Source organism: Nicotiana attenuata, unplaced genomic scaffold (genome assembly GCF_001879085.1).
Source record: "Nicotiana attenuata strain UT unplaced genomic scaffold, NIATTr2, whole genome shotgun sequence".
In the NCBI taxonomy this organism is placed as follows: Eukaryota; Viridiplantae; Streptophyta; class Magnoliopsida; order Solanales; family Solanaceae; genus Nicotiana; species Nicotiana attenuata.
In genome coordinates this window covers 176,984-197,472 of record NW_017671276.1, presented here as the reverse complement: position 1 = coordinate 197,472, position 20,489 = coordinate 176,984, and the positions used below count along the sequence as shown (strand labels likewise).

Below are 20,489 nucleotides of genomic sequence, written 5' to 3'. Positions count from 1 at the left end.
GAGAAGTGGAATTTTGCGCGTAAGTTTCTATGTTGTTTTACTTTCAGTCGAAGGGATGCCTGACCGCTTCCCGTTGTAATACTAAACCTTGCCATTTTTCGTAGCTGCGAGACTGCCCCCTCTACCTGTCGAAGGTATCCGCGAGTGGGTGAGTGCTATCCTCCCTCATACATCGGGGGTTCGCACGTGGGCGGCCTTTTATGACAAGTACGGATGCAAGCCTCTTACTGGTGAGATGCCATTTCTGTTTGCGGTTTCTCCCCCCCCCCCCCCCCACCCTCCTTTTTTTTCTTAGCTTCTTATGTGCTGCTTATCGATGTCAGGGAGAGTGCGGAGAATGAGGGCTCCTCCATTAGCTTTTCGGCAATCAGCCTCGTCTACTCGTCATATCACAGTACCCACTACTCGACCTTCATCAAGGGCTGCTTCAGTTGAGTCTGCGGCAGTGGTTATTCCTGCAGAGGCCACTTCTCAGACCGATGTCCCGACTCGTGATGCTTGCCCGACGGGTGAATCCTCCCATGCTGAGGAAGAAGAGGGGTCGTCCAAAAGGCGGCGAGTGGAGTTCGAGACGGCGCCTCCAACTGTGATTCATCTGGACGACTCCCCTTTGACGGGGTGAGGGGTGGGTGTTGATACGGTTCCCCCCGTTGAGACGCGGCTGGTCGTCGCATCTGCTCAATCAGAGATTCCTGCCATTGTCGTTGATCAGCATCCTGCCGTGACGGAGGGTCAGATTCCTGGGGCCGCCGTTGTGGTTTCGGACGTACCCTCGTCCTCCGCACTCAGTCGTGCTTCTTCTTCAGCTGCTGACAGAGGAAAGGGAGTTGTGGTCGACGACTACGAATCCGAGTCGGACCTTGACCCTGATGATGTTAGGATGTTTGAGGAGGGCATTACCCACTCGGTGGTTCGTGCGGGAGGTCCGGCCCGTTTTCTTGAGATTTCTTCGGATGTCAACCTTCTGGGGGACACGGAGGATTTGGTGCCGCAGTTCGACATTCTGTGCTCCGAGGCCGAGAATGCGGCCCTTCGGATCATTCCCGATGCTGATTTGATGGACGAGGTGGCCGTTATGGGCTTAAGAGTACGTTACATTATCCCTGTTGCTTTTCTCTCGTTTTTCTTGATGACAGGGTTCTAAACCATCTTCTCATTTTTCAGACGTATATGGTGGAGGTGGAGAGTATTCGCAGGGCCAATATTCGGGCCAAGATTTTCTTGAAGATGCTGGAGAAGTATCGGCGCTATCGCAACAGGTGCAGTGAGATGCATGAGCGGCTGAAGGCGAACCCTTGTGATTGGTCTCTCGGTGAGGACTTGGAGAAGAGGGACCAGGAATTGATGCAGGCTATTCGCAGCAAGAGTGCGCTCGAGGAGCAGCTTCGCGCAAAGGACGAGGAGCTCGAGTTGGGCAAAGGGGTTGCTGCAGAGTGTGAGTATCTTCAGGAGAAGTTGAGATCGATGCAGTCGGAGATGGATCAGAATTTGATCAAGGTCGAGGCGATGAGTGCGGAGTGGGTGGGAAAATTGGCCGAGATGGAGAGAAAGGTGGCCGGGTTGGAATGCATTGTGAGTGCCTGGTCTTCAGCTTCGGAAAGGGCGGCGGCTTTGGAGGATACTATCCGCGTCCTCCAATCTGAGCAGGAATCGGAAAGGGCGACGGCCACGCTAAGGGAGGCGAGGCTTGAGGAACGCATCAGCGAGATTGACCGGGAAGCATTGATCTTGGGAGATCGGGTCGCTGCTCTAGAGGCCGAAAAGGAGCAACTATTGGCTCGACTTGAGTCTTCCTCTGCCGCCGTTCCTCGCCACTTGCACGAGCTTTGGGTCCACGCTGAAGCCCAGCGGGATATATATAAGAGTTTGTGGGAGGCGGGCAATGTGACCGAGGCCGCATATGAAGAAGCGCGGTGAAGGCGCAAGAGGCTCACGTCAACTGTTGATATGACTCGCGATGCCAGAAGCTGATGAGGGCGCGGACGCCGAAGGAGGATTTCCCGGAGGTTTTAGTGGAGAGGGTGGCGATGATGACGCTGAGTAAAGAGATAGTCATCTTGATCTGTTTTCTGTTTGTTTGTTTTTTTTTATATTAGTTGTCGGTTGTCGTTGTTCTTTTCCTCTTCTTTTCTCTTTTATTGTTGACTTGGGCCTTATGTAATCTGTGACCGTTTGTGCGGTGACTTTGCATAAAGAAGAATTTTTCGCCGTTATTTGCCTTGCACTTTATCCTCGTTTTCGTGTTCTGTGACTTTGGCGTGAGATAGATTCCCGCACGGCGAGTCCCAGTCCTCTCTCTCTCTCTCTCTTCTTCTTCTTCTTTTTTTTTTTCGATGGCCCTTGGCCTTAGGAATATTTCGAGTGTTCTTTTTGGTGATGGTTCGTGGCCTTAAGGGAGTGATTTCGAACGTTGGTTGAAATATCAACCCATCGTTGTTCGATCAAGGTCGAATTCTTCTTTTTGGCGAAGGCCCTTGGCCTTAAAGGGTGTTATTTCGAATTCATCGAAATGTTAACCCGTCGTCATTCGATCGAGGTTGAACTCTTCTTTTTTGCGAAGGCCCTTGGCCTTAAAAGGTGTTATTTCGAACTTATCAAAATGTTAACCCGTCATCGTTCGATCGAGGTCGAACCCTTCTTTTTGGTGAAGGCCCTTGGCCTTAAAAGGTGTTATTGCGAACTTATCAAAATGTTAACCCGTCGTCGTTCGATCGAGGTCGAACTCTTCTTTTTGGCGAAGGCCCTTGGCCTTAAAGGGTGTCATTTCAAACTTATCGAAATGTTAACCCGTCGTCGTTCGATCAAGGTCGAACCCTTCTTTTTGGCGAAGGCCCTTGGCCTTAAAGGGTGTTATTTCGAACTTATCGAAATGTTAACCCGTCGTCGTTCGATCGAGGTCGAACCCTTCTTTTTGGCGAAGGCCCTTGGCCTTAAAGGGTGTTATTTCGAACTTATCGAAATGTTAACCCGTCATCGTTCGATCGAGGTCGAACCCTTCTTTTTGGCGAAGGCCCTTGTCCTTAAAGGGTGTTATTTCGAACTTATCAAATGTTAACTCGTCGTTGTTCGATCGAGGTCGAACCCTTCTTTTTGGCGAAGGCCCTTGGCCTTAAAGGGTGTTATTTCGAACTTATCGAAATGTTAACCCGTCGTCGTTCGATCGAGGTCGAACCCTTGTTTTTGGCGAAGGCCCTTGGCCTTGAAGGGTGTTATTTCGAAATTATCGAAATGTTAACCCGTCGTCGTTCGATTGAGGTCGAACCCTTCTTTTTGGTGAAGGCCCTTGGCCTCAAAGGGTGTTATTTCAAACTTATCGAAATGTTAACCCGTCGTCGTTCGATCGAGGCAGAACTCTTCTTTTTGGCGAAGGCCCTTGGCCTTAAAGGGTGTTATTTCGACCTTATCGAAATGTTAACCCGTCGTCGTTCGATCGAGGTCGAACCCTTCTTTTTGGCGAAAGCCCTTGGCCTTAAGGGGTGTTATTTCGAACTTATCAAAATGTTAACCCGTCGTCGTTCGATCAAGGTCGAACCCTTCTTTTGGCGAAGGCCCTTGGCCTTAAAGGGTGTTATTTCGAACTTATTGAAATGTTAACCCGTCGTCGTTCGATCGAGGTCGAACTCTTCTTTTTGGCGAAGGCCCTTGGCCTTAAAGGGTGTTATTTCGAACTTATCAAAATGTTAACCCGTCGTCAGTCCCAGTTTTTGGAGAATCGGGCATCCTCTGGGAGAGTCCCAGTTCGCTAGATATTGTTTGCATCGGAGAGTGTAATATCGGAAAGTACGAAACGTTGCCGTTTCGCTTATGTTCGTTTTGTGCCCGCATTGGGGTTTCCTTGCCTGACTCCTGCCTTTCGACCCGGAGATACCATCGGCGGGCGATGTTCCGGTTGCCTTGTGGTAGTTTCCCATTCTCTGATTGAGATGTTTCTTTGCTCGCTTGCCCGCGCGGCGCTTGTGTTCCCGCTTGAGCAGAGAGCAGAAGGTAAGTTAGAATGATGCTTCTCTTACCCCCCATCCAATGGATCGGTGAATGAGAGTAGGTCTGTGACGTTGCTCATTTTGTCTGGCGTTTCTATGGTTGATGGGGCCATTCCTAAATTTGGTGCTGTATTCAGCTCTCATTCCTTTTTTGTGCTGCGCTTTTGCTATGCTCGGGTAGGGCTTTGCCTTAGCGCTCTTTTTGGTGGGTAATCGTGTTCCTTGTCTTTAATCTGGAAGAGACTAGGAGATTTCACTAAGAAATCCCCACAGACGACGCCAAATTGTTTGACTCAAAAGATATTATAACCTTTTTGAAAACATCAAACAATGAAAATGATGAGGGTAAATCTTAGTCAAACATAATAAATTCCAGATCAAAGCTAATTGGAAGAACAGTATGCAGATGAGGTGAAGGTAACCAATCTTATTGAAACTTTCTATTACCGCTCCCATTAATCAGTGGGGGAGAACATATCACATATTTGCTTGGAGACTACTTTGTTCTCCTTTTCGTTTTTCATGATTACAGATGAGAGAAAGATGGAGAGAAAGATCCAGAGAAGAAGAAGACGCCCCCCCCCCCCCCAGGAGCTTTTTACCCTCCTATATATATAGTCCTAGACCTCCTGCTGTGTACTTGATCCGACGCTTTTCCATACCTCGTATGCCTCGCCGTCTGTGAGCGGGACGTTGGCCGACCTGACCGTTGTGGTCAGATTTCGACCAATACAAAAAGGTGATTTGACCAGCTTAAAAACGAATCTAAACATCCTCTTAACTCAAATGGTCCCTAATGTATAGGATAGAGTATGAGTAGAGTATAGGAAAATGACACTCTATAGATGCTCTCAAAATAATAGCCAAAAATATGTAAATATATTATATATACACACACACTTCTGTATGTTATATATAAGAAATATATGTTATACGCTTTTGCGGTTATATAAATAGTTTAGAGCGTGGGCTAAAAGTGATCTTGCATGATATATTGATGGTCCTCTGAGTTTTTAAAAATTATGTATAATTTAACCTAATGGAATACATTATGGAGTATATATCAAATCAAAACCTCCAATGCTTCAATAAATTTGAATATAACTTTGTATGGATGAATTTTAGTTTGCTTGTGATTTGTTTTGCTAGATATAGACTGATTCCATTGAAATGAACTAATATGCACCACTTCTGAAAACTTGATAACTAAGCAAATTAATGGAACTTGTACTTAGAGATAATTTTGTTAGTTTGAAATTTTAAGATGTTTAGGAAGCAATAAACATCTAAATTTTGCTGCCATGTGACCAGGAGGTCACGGGTTCGAGCCGTGGAAACAATCTCTTGCAGAAATGTAGGATAAGGCTACATATAATAGACCCTTGTAGTCCGGCCCTTCCACGGACCCCGCGCATAGCGGGAACTTAGTGCACCAGGCTGCCTTTTTAGGAAGCAATAAACAAAGGATTGACATCTCATTTCCCATAGGTTTTTGTCACAGTTCTGTCTGAATCTTTTATCCTAGTCCATGTGTTTGTGATACTAGTCCTGATAGAAAAATATTGTGCCCTCTATATTGCAGTGTGAAAGTACCTGAAAAGCAAACTAAGGTTAGGATTTGCAGCAAGTTACACATAATGAATGATCAAAATAAACAAGATCACCTCACTGCTCCAACAATTCTTCCAGTAAAGCGAAGGCGTGGTCGTCCTCGAAAAGATGGAGGTCTTGCTAAAAGAGTGATGCTGCAAACTCCAACAACACCAGCAACTGAAAACAGTAAAACTCAACAACATGCTGAAGTGAGCCAAAAAGATAGCACTAGTGAAAACATGCTGGGGCAAATAATTTCTGGTGTTATTGATGGTTGTTTTGATGCAGGCTATTTCCTTTCTATAAAGATTGGTAACAGTGCCAACACATTCCGCGGATTAGTCTTTGAGCCGGGGCGATTTTCTCCCATTACAGCAGCAAATGACATTGCCCCACAAGTTAAAATGTATCACAGAAGTCAAGTTATAAAACTTCAAGATCAAGATAATCGTACCGATAAGCCTAATCAGCTTGAAAAGCAGTTGAATGTGTCTCCAGGACAAGATTTACTTTCTGAGCCAGTGCCAAATGCTACATTAGTACGTACTAATCAACATGCTAATCCAGACCAAACACTCAAAACTCAATCCCAATATATACCTATATTGGAAAACCTTAGAATGGTTGAACAGGATGAGGTAATGCAAGTATTTGAAGTCGCGAATCAATCAGAAAGTCCCAAGTTAAATGCAGAACAAGGTAAATGTGTAGTTTCAGAATCCATATTGGAACCAAAAGCTGGTGAGGAAACTATCAAACGGCGTCAGAATAAACTTACGGACTCAATAATTCAGCCTGTTACTCTGGTTTATGCTAATCTCAACAGCTCAAACGAATCGATTCAGCATAATAATGTTGTCGATAAGTCTCAGGAAACGGATGTAGATCATCAACAGCAGGTTGAACCTGAAGTGGAGAAGAACAAGTCTAATCTTGGAATTTCACCTCAACCAAAAGAGTTGGTTCAGTGTGAACTAAAGAAACTCAACTTCATTTCTCAAGAACTTACTATAGTTAATCCGGAGCTTCAGCCGAAAGAGTTGTCACAAACTGGACAAGGGAATCAAGATTTGCAACCCCACCAAAATCCTCCATTTTCTGAACTTAACTCTGTTGCCCAAGAATCACTAGCAGCAGAGAGTAAAGTCCAGTCAAGTGATCCAATCCATAATGAAGTGAAAAGTTCATCTTTTGAACTACACTATGTTGATGACATGCCTCAAGCTGTTGAATCTGTACAAGGGAAACCAAATCCTGATCGCAATCAAGTTCTGGTTACTGATGACAATCAAGTTTTGCCTCAAGAATCAATCAGTGAATCGACGGACTTTATGATGGAAAAGCAAAGCTTTTCAAATATCGCGGAATTACAGCAAAGTACTCATATTGGAACTGAAGTTAAGGCTGTAGGAAATCAAGAATCATCACATGAAAGGAAGCAAGCAACTGATCCTAGTGATGAAGTTGTGTTAGTTTCACAATGCGCACCACAGCCAGAAGATGCAGACACTGAAAAATCTGATTATGCAGCAAATCTTGAAACTCAAACTAATAGCCATTCTCGAAACTGAGTATAAGAACTAGGAAAACAGTTTATATGTGACTCTGTAAGCAAAATAGAGTTTTGCATGTAATGTTCCAATGTTTTGACTTGGTCTCTCTTTTTCTTTTTGTTCTGAAAAAGAGTTAACTGGTATACTGAATATTCCAATTATGTTTGATTTTCATTCATCTTTACTTCAGTCTTTGCTGGCTGAACAGATTTTCACTCATTCATGGATTTGTTTAGCTCTAGGATTCTTATCATTTAACGCTTTTATATGAAGAAAATACATTTTCTTTTTCAACATGTATTTGTTGTAGTTACATTTTCTTTTTCAACATAAATACTTTTTACGCTATCAATTCAATGTAATTGCAAATCGCATGTTATTATTCTATTTTTCAATTTACCATGTCATGTTTGCTATGAAGATTTATCTGTCGTTTTAGGTCAACTTAATATGATAGTGTGAAATTTTTTTATACTGTTGAGTGTACATAACTTAAAACTCTAATAGGATACAATCATTAAGTCAACTCTAACAAGACAACCTAATAAGCTCTTCTTATATGACAAGTTCACGGTAGTGAATGTTTTCAAGTTTGTCCAATAATAAAGTAATGTCGTCACATGTATTACTTGTCTACTTTAGCAGATCAAGAGGGAATTGGTTATTCTTTTACTAATTTTCTTTTATCAGTAAATGATATACTAATGATATTATGAATACCTGTCTGTGCCTCCTAAATGTAACATTAACGAATAACGACGCACAACTTATCATTCTTAAAGATTATACCAAGTCTCCATTCCACAACCATTGAACTCAAATGATTAACTCGAAAAAAGAAATGCTCGTACATAGAATTGAAGATGAACTACAACATAATAAAACTGAGTATAACTGCCACATTACATGAAAGGTGATGCAAATGTATTTGCTCGTATCTGAAACAGCTAGACCAACGTGAATAGTTGAATCAAATGCACAGCCAACTAGTCGTTTACTCGCCTTGAATGTAAGGACCACATATATTGGTCGACCAACGTATGTGATTGCTTACATCCAACACGAGCAAACGTCTACTTGCTCGTATCTTTGAAGCAGAGAATTGGGTTTGTATGCTCCGGACTTACCACTCAAAGAAGCTTCAATTTTTTAGAGCAAAAAAGGAGATTGATATTAAGAAATAGTACTAGATTTTATGGGGCCAAATGACTTCATTTCAGCTGAAGGATCATAAGAGTATTTATTGTGGAAAGAAAGGCTGGGGTTTTGGTTTTGAAATTTCAAAAAGATTCAGAGGGGGTCAAGGGTTGAGATGAGAGTCAATATACTGTTGTGAGAGGACAAGATAATCCCCATTTTGGTGAAACTATGTTCTGTCAAGTTTGGTTGTTTTGATGTAAGTTCAACTATCTGAAAGCATACAGGAATTATTTACGACTTCATTGACATTTATTCAAAAGATAAACTCAACAACTTCTTCAATTCCAACTACGTGCAATGATTTTTCAGAAAACAAGAACCAAGTCTTGTACAATCGCCACCTACGAAAACTGGGATTCCATAGTAACATAAGGCCGTCTTTAGACTTGCACTGACCTTGCAACAGCACATGAATAAGCTGTTAAATTTGATTAAATAATGAGCTCGACTTCAATTATGAGATAATTATACTAATGTCACTGGCATCTTCCCAACGGCAATAGCAATAAAAACTGAACAAGACTTCATTTTGCTTCTCAGAACGGTCAAACAAAAGCCATTACTTAGAAACATGAATTAAAAGATGAATCACAGCAGATTATAATAACCGTTTAGCCCCTGACCGGCCAATACCATAGAAGTATTAATCTTGGCCAACAACAACAAATATCCAAGCACCAAAATTGGACACATGAAAGAAATATTAGCGATAACAAACCAAAAAGATCAAAGAAGAAAAAAAATAAACTAATGAAAAATAAGTGACGTTGAACACAACCGTAAACACTATCTTCAAGGACTAGCCTACAGTAGCGATCTTATAATATATCTGATGCAAACTTCGCGTGCTTCCCTTTTCTATGCCGTTGCACGTGGTAGGAAGCTATCAATTGCTCGTTTCAATCACCACATCACTGCATAGCCACATTAGAATAGAAACAAGTATTAAAAACACGTATCTGTAGTGAATGAACTACCACTATAAATTAATTTAATTCTGTCACTTTTTTTAACAGACAGCACTGGGGGAAAGAAATAAAATTCACAAAATATAATGAGTTTATTAAGGTATATAATCGGTCACTCGTAAAATTCATTCCTCGAGTCTATGTTAGACTACAAGTTAAGCTTGTAGCTAATAAGTTGCTGGAGGGTTTGGGAAAACCTGTGGTTGCTGCTGTTGTGGAGGGTAATTTCCGTACCCAGCATAGCCTGCATAATATAGATTTGGATCCTGAGCAGGTTGAGCATAACCATAGGCGGCGGCGGCGGCAGCATCATATCCAGCTGTATAACCATAATAACCACCACCATTCCACTGGTTTGGGTCAGCCTGAGGCTGCACAACCTGAAGATGAAACATCATGTATTTCAGATTTGTGGACTAAGATTAGAGTCAGAAACCAAAAATTAACATTTAGGCGCCAATATTAACCTGCTTGTTGGAAGGACTACGACCCCATGAAAGGCGGATACTTTGTCCACCCAGCTGAGTTCCATTCAATACTCGTAGAGCTTCCTCAGCACAACTTCTGCCATTACAACAAAGGTTTCCCATGTTAGTTACCGTTGCAGTTAAATTAAAATACAAACCTTCAGAAGGCACATTAGTTAACCTGTCAGCAAATTGAACAAAACCACAACGTTTGCCTACTGGTATTTTCACATGAAGCAGCTGTCCATAATGTCCGAAAACCTGCCTTAGATGGTCATCCGTCACATCGGAATCCAAATTCCCAACAAATATCTGCAATCAATGTCAACCTAATATGAGCAGAAGTCAACAGAAAATTATAGTACATCCATAAATAAATGTACTGACAGTTGTATTAGAAGGATCATCCTCATTTTGAGTTCCATTGGTACTTTGATAAGAAGCTGCATATGAAAAAGGCATCGGTGAGGCTAAAGCAGATTAACTTTTTATCATTGCAAAAAAAAAAAAAGAACTCCTAGTGTTTATCAAGAAAACGGAAAGAAATGGAAAAGAAAACTACACGCATGTGTACAGTAAACCATTAAGAGCAGGCAAAAAAATCAAATAGATTAGATCATTTTGTGCTAGGTCAGTAAAAACAAGTTTAAGGATTTGGGAAAGAAATGGAAAAAGAAAAGTACAAGCATGTGTACAGTAAACCATTAAGAGCAGACAAAAAAATCAAATAGATTTAGATCATTTTGTGCTAGGTCAATACAAAGAAGTTTAAGGATTAGTTACACCTGGCATCTAAAAAGAACACTATAGTGTTCGATTCAAGAGATAAGAAAAGACCCATGAGGCACTATTTTCTCCGGTGATGGAGGTGCCCGGGCCAGCCTACACACACCTCGACTATTTCACCGGATACCTACTACCTCCCACCAGTACAGGTACCGGATAACTCTGCCCACCCTGATCGCTATTGTCCTTTGATAATGCATAAATGTGGATCATCGAAGGTAATATTATTTAATAAATCATATGAGTCGCAACACCCCCCCCCCCTCCTCTCTCCAAAAAAAAAATCAGATATGAATATTCAAGCAAACTTGCTTTCATTGGACCCCCAACCCAAGTTGCCCGGACTCGGATGCGGGTATCCGATACAGATTTGGATGTAGATCTAGACTAGAGGTCGGACCCTTCATGTTCTAAATTTTAGGATTGGGGGATACGGATCCAGGTACGGGTATGAGTGGGGGTTTCGACTAAAGATAATTCAAATATCTAAAAACAGAGTTACAAAAATGTGTCTAAATTATGACATCATGTGAAAAGCTTACAAAGTATTCTGAGAAAGAGAAAATATTGATCAAGAAGAGAATCTGAGAAGGAAATAAAAGGATAAGGGCTGACATAGAAATTTGTATATACCGGGTATTCCATTTTAATCAATTTCACCCTAGCTTTTGTTTTTATTTCAGAAAATCATTGTATCTATCCCAAATTCCTCCGCCAATTTTGGTCAATGTACCCAAAATTGGTTAACCAGATCCAGTACGAATCCCACACTCACACTCACGTCGTGTCAACACGGGTGCAGTACTAGAAGTGGAGAGTCCAACCAACTTAGCCCCCAACAATAATGCATACTCCATACTCCATAGTAAACATATTTAGCTGTATTAAGTGGTTGGCAAGCAATATCAAATCAATATTCATATTTCTTATTAGGTTCAAAGTACCAAAAAAGTGAAGAAAAATGTCAAAGATACAAAAGAGTGAAAGAGCAGTTAATCAATGAAAATACTTTTCAACAGGTGTTGGGCTCATGACGCGAGCCTAGCACATATCCTGTGTTTTACTAATTTACCATTTAACCAAAGTGCTTGGCGCTTATCAACCATTACTTAAAATTATCTCAGTATCACTAATATAAATATGCAAGTCAGATTAGTATTTTTTGAGAAAGAACAGGTCAGGTTAACATTATAAACTCATACTCATCAAACACCATCATATAAATTGGACCAATTGAGAGATAATGTGGGAGAGACTCCTCCAGCCTTAAAATCCCTTAATTTATTAAAACTCTTTACACACTCTAACAATCAGGGAAAAGAAAAAAAAAGATTTAACATATTAGTGGTAAAACTAACTATACAAACCTCAGGAAAAAAAACAGAAAGAATTTTGGACTAGAATCTGAAAAATGAAATATAAAACTACGTGCAGCCACATGTGGAATATACACAGCCACAAGCAGAAAGAACCATGTTAAGTATGGTTTACCAAAAGGGACATGTTATGGCTGCATTAGCATATGATGGTGAGGGGGAAATCCCACTCCTCTGTTGCCAATATTTTGTACAAGAGGTCAGGAGGTAAACAACAAATAATTGTGACAAGTATTGCAAGTGAAAAAGATTTAAGAGATGGATGGATTTTGATAAGTATTGCAAGTGAAAAAGATTTAAGAGATGGAGGGATACAGGACTAGGTTAACTTTATTTAGGAAGTGAGACTGTGAGGAAAGCTTAGAGAAAAACTGAAGATTAACGTGTCGCTCGTGGCAGGCTAACAAGATATGAAGAATAAAATGGCTGATAAGTAAAGATAAAATAATCTGATAAAAAGCATAATGGAAAAGGGAAAGAAACTGGAAAATTCAAAAAATAATGCCACGAGGATCCGACGTAAAGGAAATTTAACCACATTTAAATGAACTGACCTACACAACACCACGTCCTAAAAGGTACTCATTTCAGCTGAAACAAGCTCCAGGCTCCAAAATGATAGAGCCTTCCTTTTACCCTGCTTCGAGACAACCGGAGGTTTATGAGAATTAATATTTCAAGGGGTGTGTCTTTAACTAATGGTAACGAAATGATGTTGTAAGCTGGTGCTAATCTTCAAGGAATGAAAGCAAACATAACAGTACTGTCTTAACCAAGTGAGGCCAAAACAACAATCACTTGCCCCCAGACTAAACCAATATCATCCTCAAGCCATCAAAATTCAATTGTCAAAGCACACAATGACCAAATTTACAAGAGCAAAGATTCAAAACCTAGGAATGCATAAGTAATCAACTGCAGGCTCTATGCAGTTCTTAACAGCTCTACAAGATATCCATGTAGACCAGCATAAGTAACAACGAGATTGGAACATACCTTGCACCTGACCAGCTACACTATTCTTGTTAGCTGCAGGACCTATTCGCATTGGCCTAGTGGAGCAGAACTTCCCATTCATCTCAGTCATAGCACGCAATTGCTCACTTTCATCCCCGAATTTAACAAACCCATAACCCTTTGTGCGCCCAGTGACCCTATCAGTGACAACCTTGGCACCCTTGACTGAGGGGTAGCTGGCCCTGAATGTCTCCTGAAGCATATAATCAGTTACATCAGCTGCCAAGTCTCCAACAAAAATTGAGTATTCAGGACCATTATCTGAACGTTTTTCGCCCGAACCGGGAGATGCCCAGTTGAGCCTAAAGGGTTGCTCAATATTAGGCATCAAGGTGCCATTATATGCTTGTAGGTTCTTTTCTGCAGCCGCGTGACTAATAAACTCAATAAATCCATAACCCTCTGATTGTCCAGTTTGCTTGTTGCGGATAACTTTAACAGAGACCACCTGCATAAAAAACAATTAAAACACTCATACAATCATCAGAAAACTGAAAGAAAAAAGGGAACGAATATTCAATGGAAGAAATACTATAATCCATACATCATGCGCAGCAAAAGGCAAGAATAAATTAAAAGGGAAAGCAAGAAGGTTTTGCCATATGCCTACATGAATGTAACTGAAGGATACAATTGCACACTCATTAAGCAAGCACAAATTTGCACTTCCCATAGCAGGAAAGGCAGATGAAGCAAAAAAGCCAAGAAAACTTTACAATATAAATTACAAGAAGCCTCCACTAATCAGTAATCACCCCTGATTTGCTAAGCATGGCCAGTGTTGTCAAAGGAGCGCTTAAAGTGCACTGAAGATAGGCGCAAAACATGTTGAGCGCTTCGCCCTGCTTAGCGGGGGCTTCAATGTCGTCATCAAGGCTCTAAGGCATACTTTTCCTTGCCAATGAGCGTAATTTTGAAGAGGCGACACTAAAAAATTGATATTTCACTTTATCATAGTTTTTTTTTTCAATTTCTTTGTCAACATAAATTAGTTATTTATGCTTATGTTAGTCTTGAACTACACACACATATTTGTATTTTCCTTCATTTGCGCCTTTCTTCATTAAAGCCCACACTTTATTTGCGCTTAAAGCTCCAAAGGACCTTAGAGCTTTTTTGCACCTTTCGCCTTTGATAACACTGAGCATGGCATTCCACACCAAACCAAATGTGTGGTTGTCAAATTGTAATAGTCAAAAACAGATTTAAAAGAAAACAATAGAATAGTTTATGGAAGTATCGGCTCCCTTCTCACAGCCACTCGCACACACTGCTGACATTCACTGAAATGCTCCAATATGTAAGAAATAAATTCTAAGTTTCAGAATAACTGCCTAACATCTTGCAAACTCCCTAAAACCTATGGACTGACTTTCTAGAAAAATTGAGATCACAGCCAATGGCCTATAGACTTTAGTGCATATGTGCTCAAGCCAGAACCATGTTTCAGCCATAGCACTCAAAGTAGATTGAATATCTTATCTGAGCATTGACTTAATTGAGACCAAATTCTACAGACCCCACACAATACACGCTTAAGGCAGGAGAGGTATGTTACGCAGTTCTGATTATACTACCTACCCCAAGCATTTTCTTCAATTATACCTTTCTACAAGCTAATTTTATCATCAAAACAGTTATATTGAGGCACTACCCAGAGAAGTTAATTTTTCTCAGACACACATAAGGAGAACGATACATCTTTAACCATAAATATAATACAAACTCAATGCATATAAACTACACCTTAAGTGTAACACTTTCCTCGAATTAAGATTTAAAACAGTAGGTACAAAATACATCTAATATGAAAGCAAAAGCAACTATATATACTAATTCTCGATAACAGAAATCAGGGAGAAGGGTCAAATTTGCTCGTGTACTATACAATATTGAGAAACTTTGTCCTCCCTTACGTGTTTGGTCTAATATTACCCTGCCATCAAAAAAAGTCTCGTTTTTTTGCCCTTGACCCCTTACGAAGCTCCAACTTGAGGGTAATTTTGAACCAATAATAAAAAGTTGAGCCGTGAGATTTGGAACTTTTTACATGAAGAATTTGCTAACATCAAGGGTAAAAACGGACCAAAAGTGTGACGGAGGAAAAATTGAACTATTTCAATAATTTATTCCCTAACAATTATCCAGCCTTTCCACTTTAACACCTCCTAATTCTTAACACAAATTCTCAGCAGCCACACATAAACATATCTAGATATCGGCGTCCACAGATTTCCTGTCACTTATTTTCTAGTAATATAACTTGGAGATTTTTTTCTTTAAACAAAGAACTTGAACGTAAAACAAACATTAGTGACAAATTTCGGTATATATCGTATACCTCTCCAGTATGAGCGAAGCAGTTATGGATGTATTGTTCATCCATCCAAAACTGTAGATCTCCGATCCACAGGCTCCGGACTTCATCGGCACTCGTCGGTTGAGCCGCCGACCCCGCTGCCGCCGCGTTGTACTGAGTTTGTTGTGGCTGCTGTTGTTGCTGGTAATAATAGCCGGATTGCTGCGGCGGAACCTGGTATGACGTCGGCTGCTGCTGCTGAGCCATCCACTGTTGTGGCGGCTGCTGCTGTTGGTACTGTTGTGGCGGAGCCGCCGCCATTGGTTGTGGAACCATGGAATTTGCTGGTTGCATATTGTTCAAACCCTAGATGGATGTTGAGCGAGGAGGCGGAGAGGGACAGAAGTACGTATATTATGTAGTGGTAGTGCGATGCCACAAAGGATACAGTTTGCCCCCGTGGCTTTTCTTACTTACTTTCGGAGATTATGAGTTTTTATCACATTTTCCTTTTTTGTTTGCTCCAAAAAATATACCATCTTTGCTTCAATTTAAAAAAGAATAATGCATTTCTATATTTAGAAATAATTTAACTATAAAGTTTTTATTTTACCTACTATATCATTAATGAGAAATTTTTATAGCCACACAAATATTATGGTCCTATAAAGCTTTTGCCCCTTAAGCTTTTGGGACCACATGTTTCAAAAGTATCCTTTTTTTTCTTAAACTTTGTGCCAAATTAAACTACATCATCTAACACTTTTGTTTGAATTATTATTATATGTCATTTCATAATGTATCATATTGTATTATACTGTGTTGTATTGTAATGTATTGTGTTGTTTGATGAATATAATATTTGGATAGATTGTATCGTTTGTCGTCGTTTCATGATATCATGCACCAACAATATAAAGAATAAACATGCAATATTACTAAGAAAAAATAGGATACAGTGTAGAATTATTATATAAAAGAGTAGGGTAAAGGATAAAATATGATTATTTAATAATAAGGAAGGGCAAGATGAGAGAACAAAGCAAGATAACGACGCTATCACACTAAATCCGTCGTTCCATAAAGTGACATTTTTCGTCATTACGTAACGACGGATTTAACGGTACGATACAATAAAACTTAAGTAACAATCAAAACAAATATTATATTCAAAGTAACAATACGATACAATACAATGGGTAACAACTATCCAAACAAGCAGTAAATTGAAACGGAAGGAGTATTATTTTTAGGGAAAAGGGTCAAAATCGCCCATCTACTATTGTTTATTGGTTGCTTGTGCCACCCGTTATACTTTTTGGTCATTCTCGTCCCTACCGTTAATGAAGTTTGAAAAAATACCCCTAACCCTAACGTTTTGACACTGTGGTAGCTGACCACATCAATTTTATCCAAGTCAGCTCCCATGTCAGCGGTCCCACCAAATTAAAACCCCACAACACCCATTTCATTCTCGTCTCCCACCCGTGACCCGTGACCCGTGACCCGTGACCAGTTTGCCCACTAAATAAATAAGATAGACCCGTCCAAATTAATAAAGAGTGTCATTTGTTCTGCATCCGTTCGATAGAAACGAGAGAGAAGAGTGTGGAAGGTTCAAAAGAAAATCTTCTTTTTTCAGTGTTTAATGCTATCCAAGGTACGATTTTCCCCCAAAATTTGAACTTTTCTACTAGTTTCATATGCTTGTTGTTTATAAACGAAGCATTTTTGTCTTAGGGTTCGCATTTCTTTTATGTTAAAGTTAGTGTTTTTAGACTATGCTTCGTGGTTTAGGGTTTTTCTTGTCTCACATATGTGATTTGTCGTTTAGGGTATTTCTTTGACTGGATTTTTGTCGTTGTTTGTGTTTGCATGTGACTTTCACCTTTATACCCTAATTATTTGTCTGATTTTACTGGTCGGTTAGGGTATATTGGTGGAATTGATGATATTTGGTACTTATTTTAGAAGACATTTCTCTTGTTTAGGATTTCGAGTATGTGTGGTCCCTTTTGTTTTTTAAAGAAGGTTCGGTTAGGGTTTTTTTAAGTGAAAAAGGATTTGAGCTATTTGTTAATAGCTGACTTCTTGTTATTTGGTCCCCTGTTTCACCTGCATTTACTTTGAAGATGATGCTCATGTGGGTCTCTTACATATATGTTTTGTCCTTATTTTATTGTGGTGGGACTCTAAGTTTGATACTTTATTATGTGGTCCCCCATATGCATGTTTGTGTCCGTTTCTTTATCATAGTACCTCATTTAATTTTGTTTCTTTATTCATCTACCTCTGTACCTTTTCCTTATTCCCTTTATTTATCAAACTGTTTTGTTTATTCAAGCTTTCCCTTACATGTTTATTTATTATTTCTGTACCTCTTGTTTTTGTTACTTCTTTATGCATTTACTATGGTAGGCTGTAATAACTTTATTCATGGTTATTATGCAGCCTTTTATAGATGGTGCTAGTTGAGTTAGTTTTTCATCATGGTGGGGAATGGAGTAATAAGCCACGCCTGATGTATAAAGAAAAGTATGTGCACATCAATAAAGGTTTTGACTCTGACTTGCTCTTTTATGCTGATTTAGTTGATGAATTTGATACCAAGTTTGGGTATATAGGGGTGCAGCAATTAATAGTAAAGGGTCCTGCTGGTAGATATTATAAAATAGATGGGGATGTTGGGATTAGGACTCTATTGGACTTTGTTAATGAACAGTGTAATGTTATTAATTTGTTTGTTGTAGAAGAGTGTGAACCAGCAATTGATGTACCTAATATAGTCACTCATAGTGAGTCACACACGGTAGAAATTGAAGCTGCTACTGATTGTAGTGAGGAAAATGATTCTGCTACTGATTCTAATTCTCCTGAATTAAGTTCTGATGATTTGGAGCAACTTTTTTTACAAAAGATGAGGGTCATCAATGATAAGTTAACTGACTATAAAGAGTTAGATAGGTGAATGACATTTAAAGATATACCTAAAGCTAGGAAATGACCAACATGTATTCTCTTGCAAATGGGTATGACTTGCAGCAAGTTAAAAGTGACCCAACAAGGCTTAGGTACATCTGTGTTGGTGACTGCCCCTTTGTTTGCCATATATCTAAGGATTCTTCAGGGGGTGGGGTTAAATTCAAGACTTTAGAGCCTGAGCACACATGTGAACATGCATTTGAAAATCAAAAAGTTGATGCAAATAAAATAGCTGATTACTTTAAAAAAGGCTTGCAAGATAACCCCAAAATTAAGGTTAGAGAGATGAGGGCAAGCTTGAAAGCTGCATTTAATGTAAATGTTAGTGAATCTAAGTGCAAAAGGACAAAGAAAATAATTTTGGAGAAACTTGAAGGTAGTTTTACAGGTGAATATAATAAGCTTGTTGCATATGCCAATGAATTGAAACTTAGCAATCCTGAGAGTGATGTGATAATTAACTTATCATAAGATGCTCTTGAAGAAGGAAAAGGGAGGTTTTTAAGGATGTATATTTGTTTTCAAGCAATGAAGTCTGGGTTTAAGAGTGGTTTGAGACCTTTCATTGGATTGGATGGAACATTTTTGAAAGGGAAGGCTAAAAGTCAGTTGTTGGTGGCTGTTGGTCAAGATTCTACCAATCATTTTTATCCATTGGCTTGGGCTATTGTTGACAAAGAAACAAAACTTACTTGGAAGTGGTTCTTAGGTCACCTACAGACTTCACTAGACCTCAAAATGGGTGAAGGGATCACATTTATATCAGATATGCAGAAGGTATGTACTGTTTATTTATACTGTTATTTTCAGTTGTTTTGTTGGTTTCTTTGTACTGTTATCTGATGTTATTTACTGATTTTTGTATGGGTTGATTGACTCAATCCGAATTGTTCTTCCAAAGTCATACTTTAGGTTTTGTGTAAGACATATAGAAGCAAATTGGTGTAAGAGATGGGGTTCTGGTGAGTGTAAAAAATTGCTTTGGTGGGCTGCATGGAGTACTTATGAAGATGACTTCAAAAATCAGATAAAGAATATGAGTCAAGTAGATGATGATGGAACGAAAGCTGTGGAGGATTTATTGAAGTATCCACCAAAATATTGGAGTAGGGCATTCTTTGATACTGTTTGCAAGAACCAGTATGTAGACAACAACTTGACTGAGTCATTCAATGCATGTATCTTGCAAGCAAGGCACAAGCCAATCATTAAGATGCTTGAGGATATTAGAATCAAGGTGATGAATATGATTACTGGACATGAAGCTGAGGTGATGTCATGGGGAAATGAGTACAGTCCTAAAACCATGGAGTTGTACAACCAATTCTTGAGGATTGCATTGAAGTGTCATGTTAATGGCAGTGCAGACCATGGATATGAGGTGACTGAAAGTAGTGACAGGCACATTGTGAATTTGAGATTAAGGAAATGTACCTGCAGGGCATGGGATCTTTGTGGCATTCCAAGTCCTCATCCAATCTGTGCATTATTGCACAAGAAAGTGGACCCTCTAAGTCAGATTCATTGGTACCTTACCAAAGAGACTTATCTCTAAATTTATTCACATAAGTTACAATCAGTAAGAGGAGAAAAGTTCTGGAAAATTGACCCTTCACAATACATGGCTCCACCTCCTTTGGTAAAGATGACTGGGAGACCAAAGGTTAAGAGAACAAGAGAAAAAAATGAGGAAATTAATAGGCAAGGACAATGGTCTCAGTCAAGGAAAGGGAGGGTAATGACATGTAACAATTGTGGTGAACCTGGACACAATGCTAGAGGGTGTGCAAAGGTAATCAATACCATAACTTTTTCTATCATTCTTTCTGTTTCAACATCTAATCAAAACTTTCTGTCTTACTAACAACATTCTAAAGGAAAGCAGCCCACTGGAGGAAAGAAGAAGGGAAAGCAGACAAAGAGGAAGAAAACTTTACTTGATGAAGCTGATGATGAACAACCTAGATCTCCCTCTCCTGCACCAGTGCCACAAGAAGCCACTGATGAGGAAATTCCTTTGTCAACCCCTCAGCCAAGTCAACCTACTCAAACAAGTCAATCTAGCAACATGTTGTTCATGCCAACCCCTTCCACGCAGAGGAAAGAACCAAGCTGCAGTGCCTTTCCAGACTTTGACTACCCATACTTTGACCTGATCCTGAGCCTGAGCCTGAGCCTGAGCCTGAGCCTGAAGTAGCTATAAGACCAAGAAGTATCTCTGAGGCAAAGACTAGGCTACGGTTGAGGCAACTACAAAGTACAACAATT

General features: G+C 39.8%; 3 protein-coding genes across 3 annotated transcripts; 2 read left to right on the top strand and 1 right to left on the bottom strand.

Annotated features, from left to right (window-relative positions):
• Window positions 1-5,542: 5,542 nt before the first annotated feature.
• LOC109207231 lies at window positions 5,543-7,363 on the top strand. Its single transcript, XM_019370113.1, has one exon. The coding sequence runs from the start codon at window positions 5,618-5,620 to the stop codon at window positions 7,142-7,144; it is 1,527 nt and encodes a 508-aa protein (XP_019225658.1). The 5' UTR covers window positions 5,543-5,617; the 3' UTR covers window positions 7,145-7,363.
• A 1,507-nt stretch (window positions 7,364-8,870) lies between these two features.
• On the bottom strand, window positions 8,871-15,696 carry LOC109207233 (polyadenylate-binding protein RBP45-like). Its single transcript, XM_019370115.1, has 7 exons — window positions 15,282-15,696; window positions 12,920-13,388; window positions 10,149-10,204; window positions 9,943-10,073; window positions 9,762-9,858; window positions 9,492-9,674; window positions 8,871-9,240 (listed from the first exon to the last, which is right to left on the bottom strand). The coding sequence occupies exons 1-7, from the start codon at window positions 15,591-15,593 to the stop codon at window positions 9,238-9,240; spliced, it is 1,251 nt and encodes a 416-aa protein (XP_019225660.1). The 5' UTR covers window positions 15,594-15,696; the 3' UTR covers window positions 8,871-9,237.
• Window positions 15,697-18,749: 3,053 nt separating this feature from the next.
• On the top strand, window positions 18,750-19,776 carry LOC109207228. Its single transcript, XM_019370109.1, has 2 exons — window positions 18,750-18,998; window positions 19,123-19,776. Exons 1-2 carry the CDS (start codon window positions 18,750-18,752, stop codon window positions 19,774-19,776), a joined length of 903 nt encoding a protein of 300 aa, XP_019225654.1.
• Window positions 19,777-20,489: the final 713 nt, after the last annotated feature.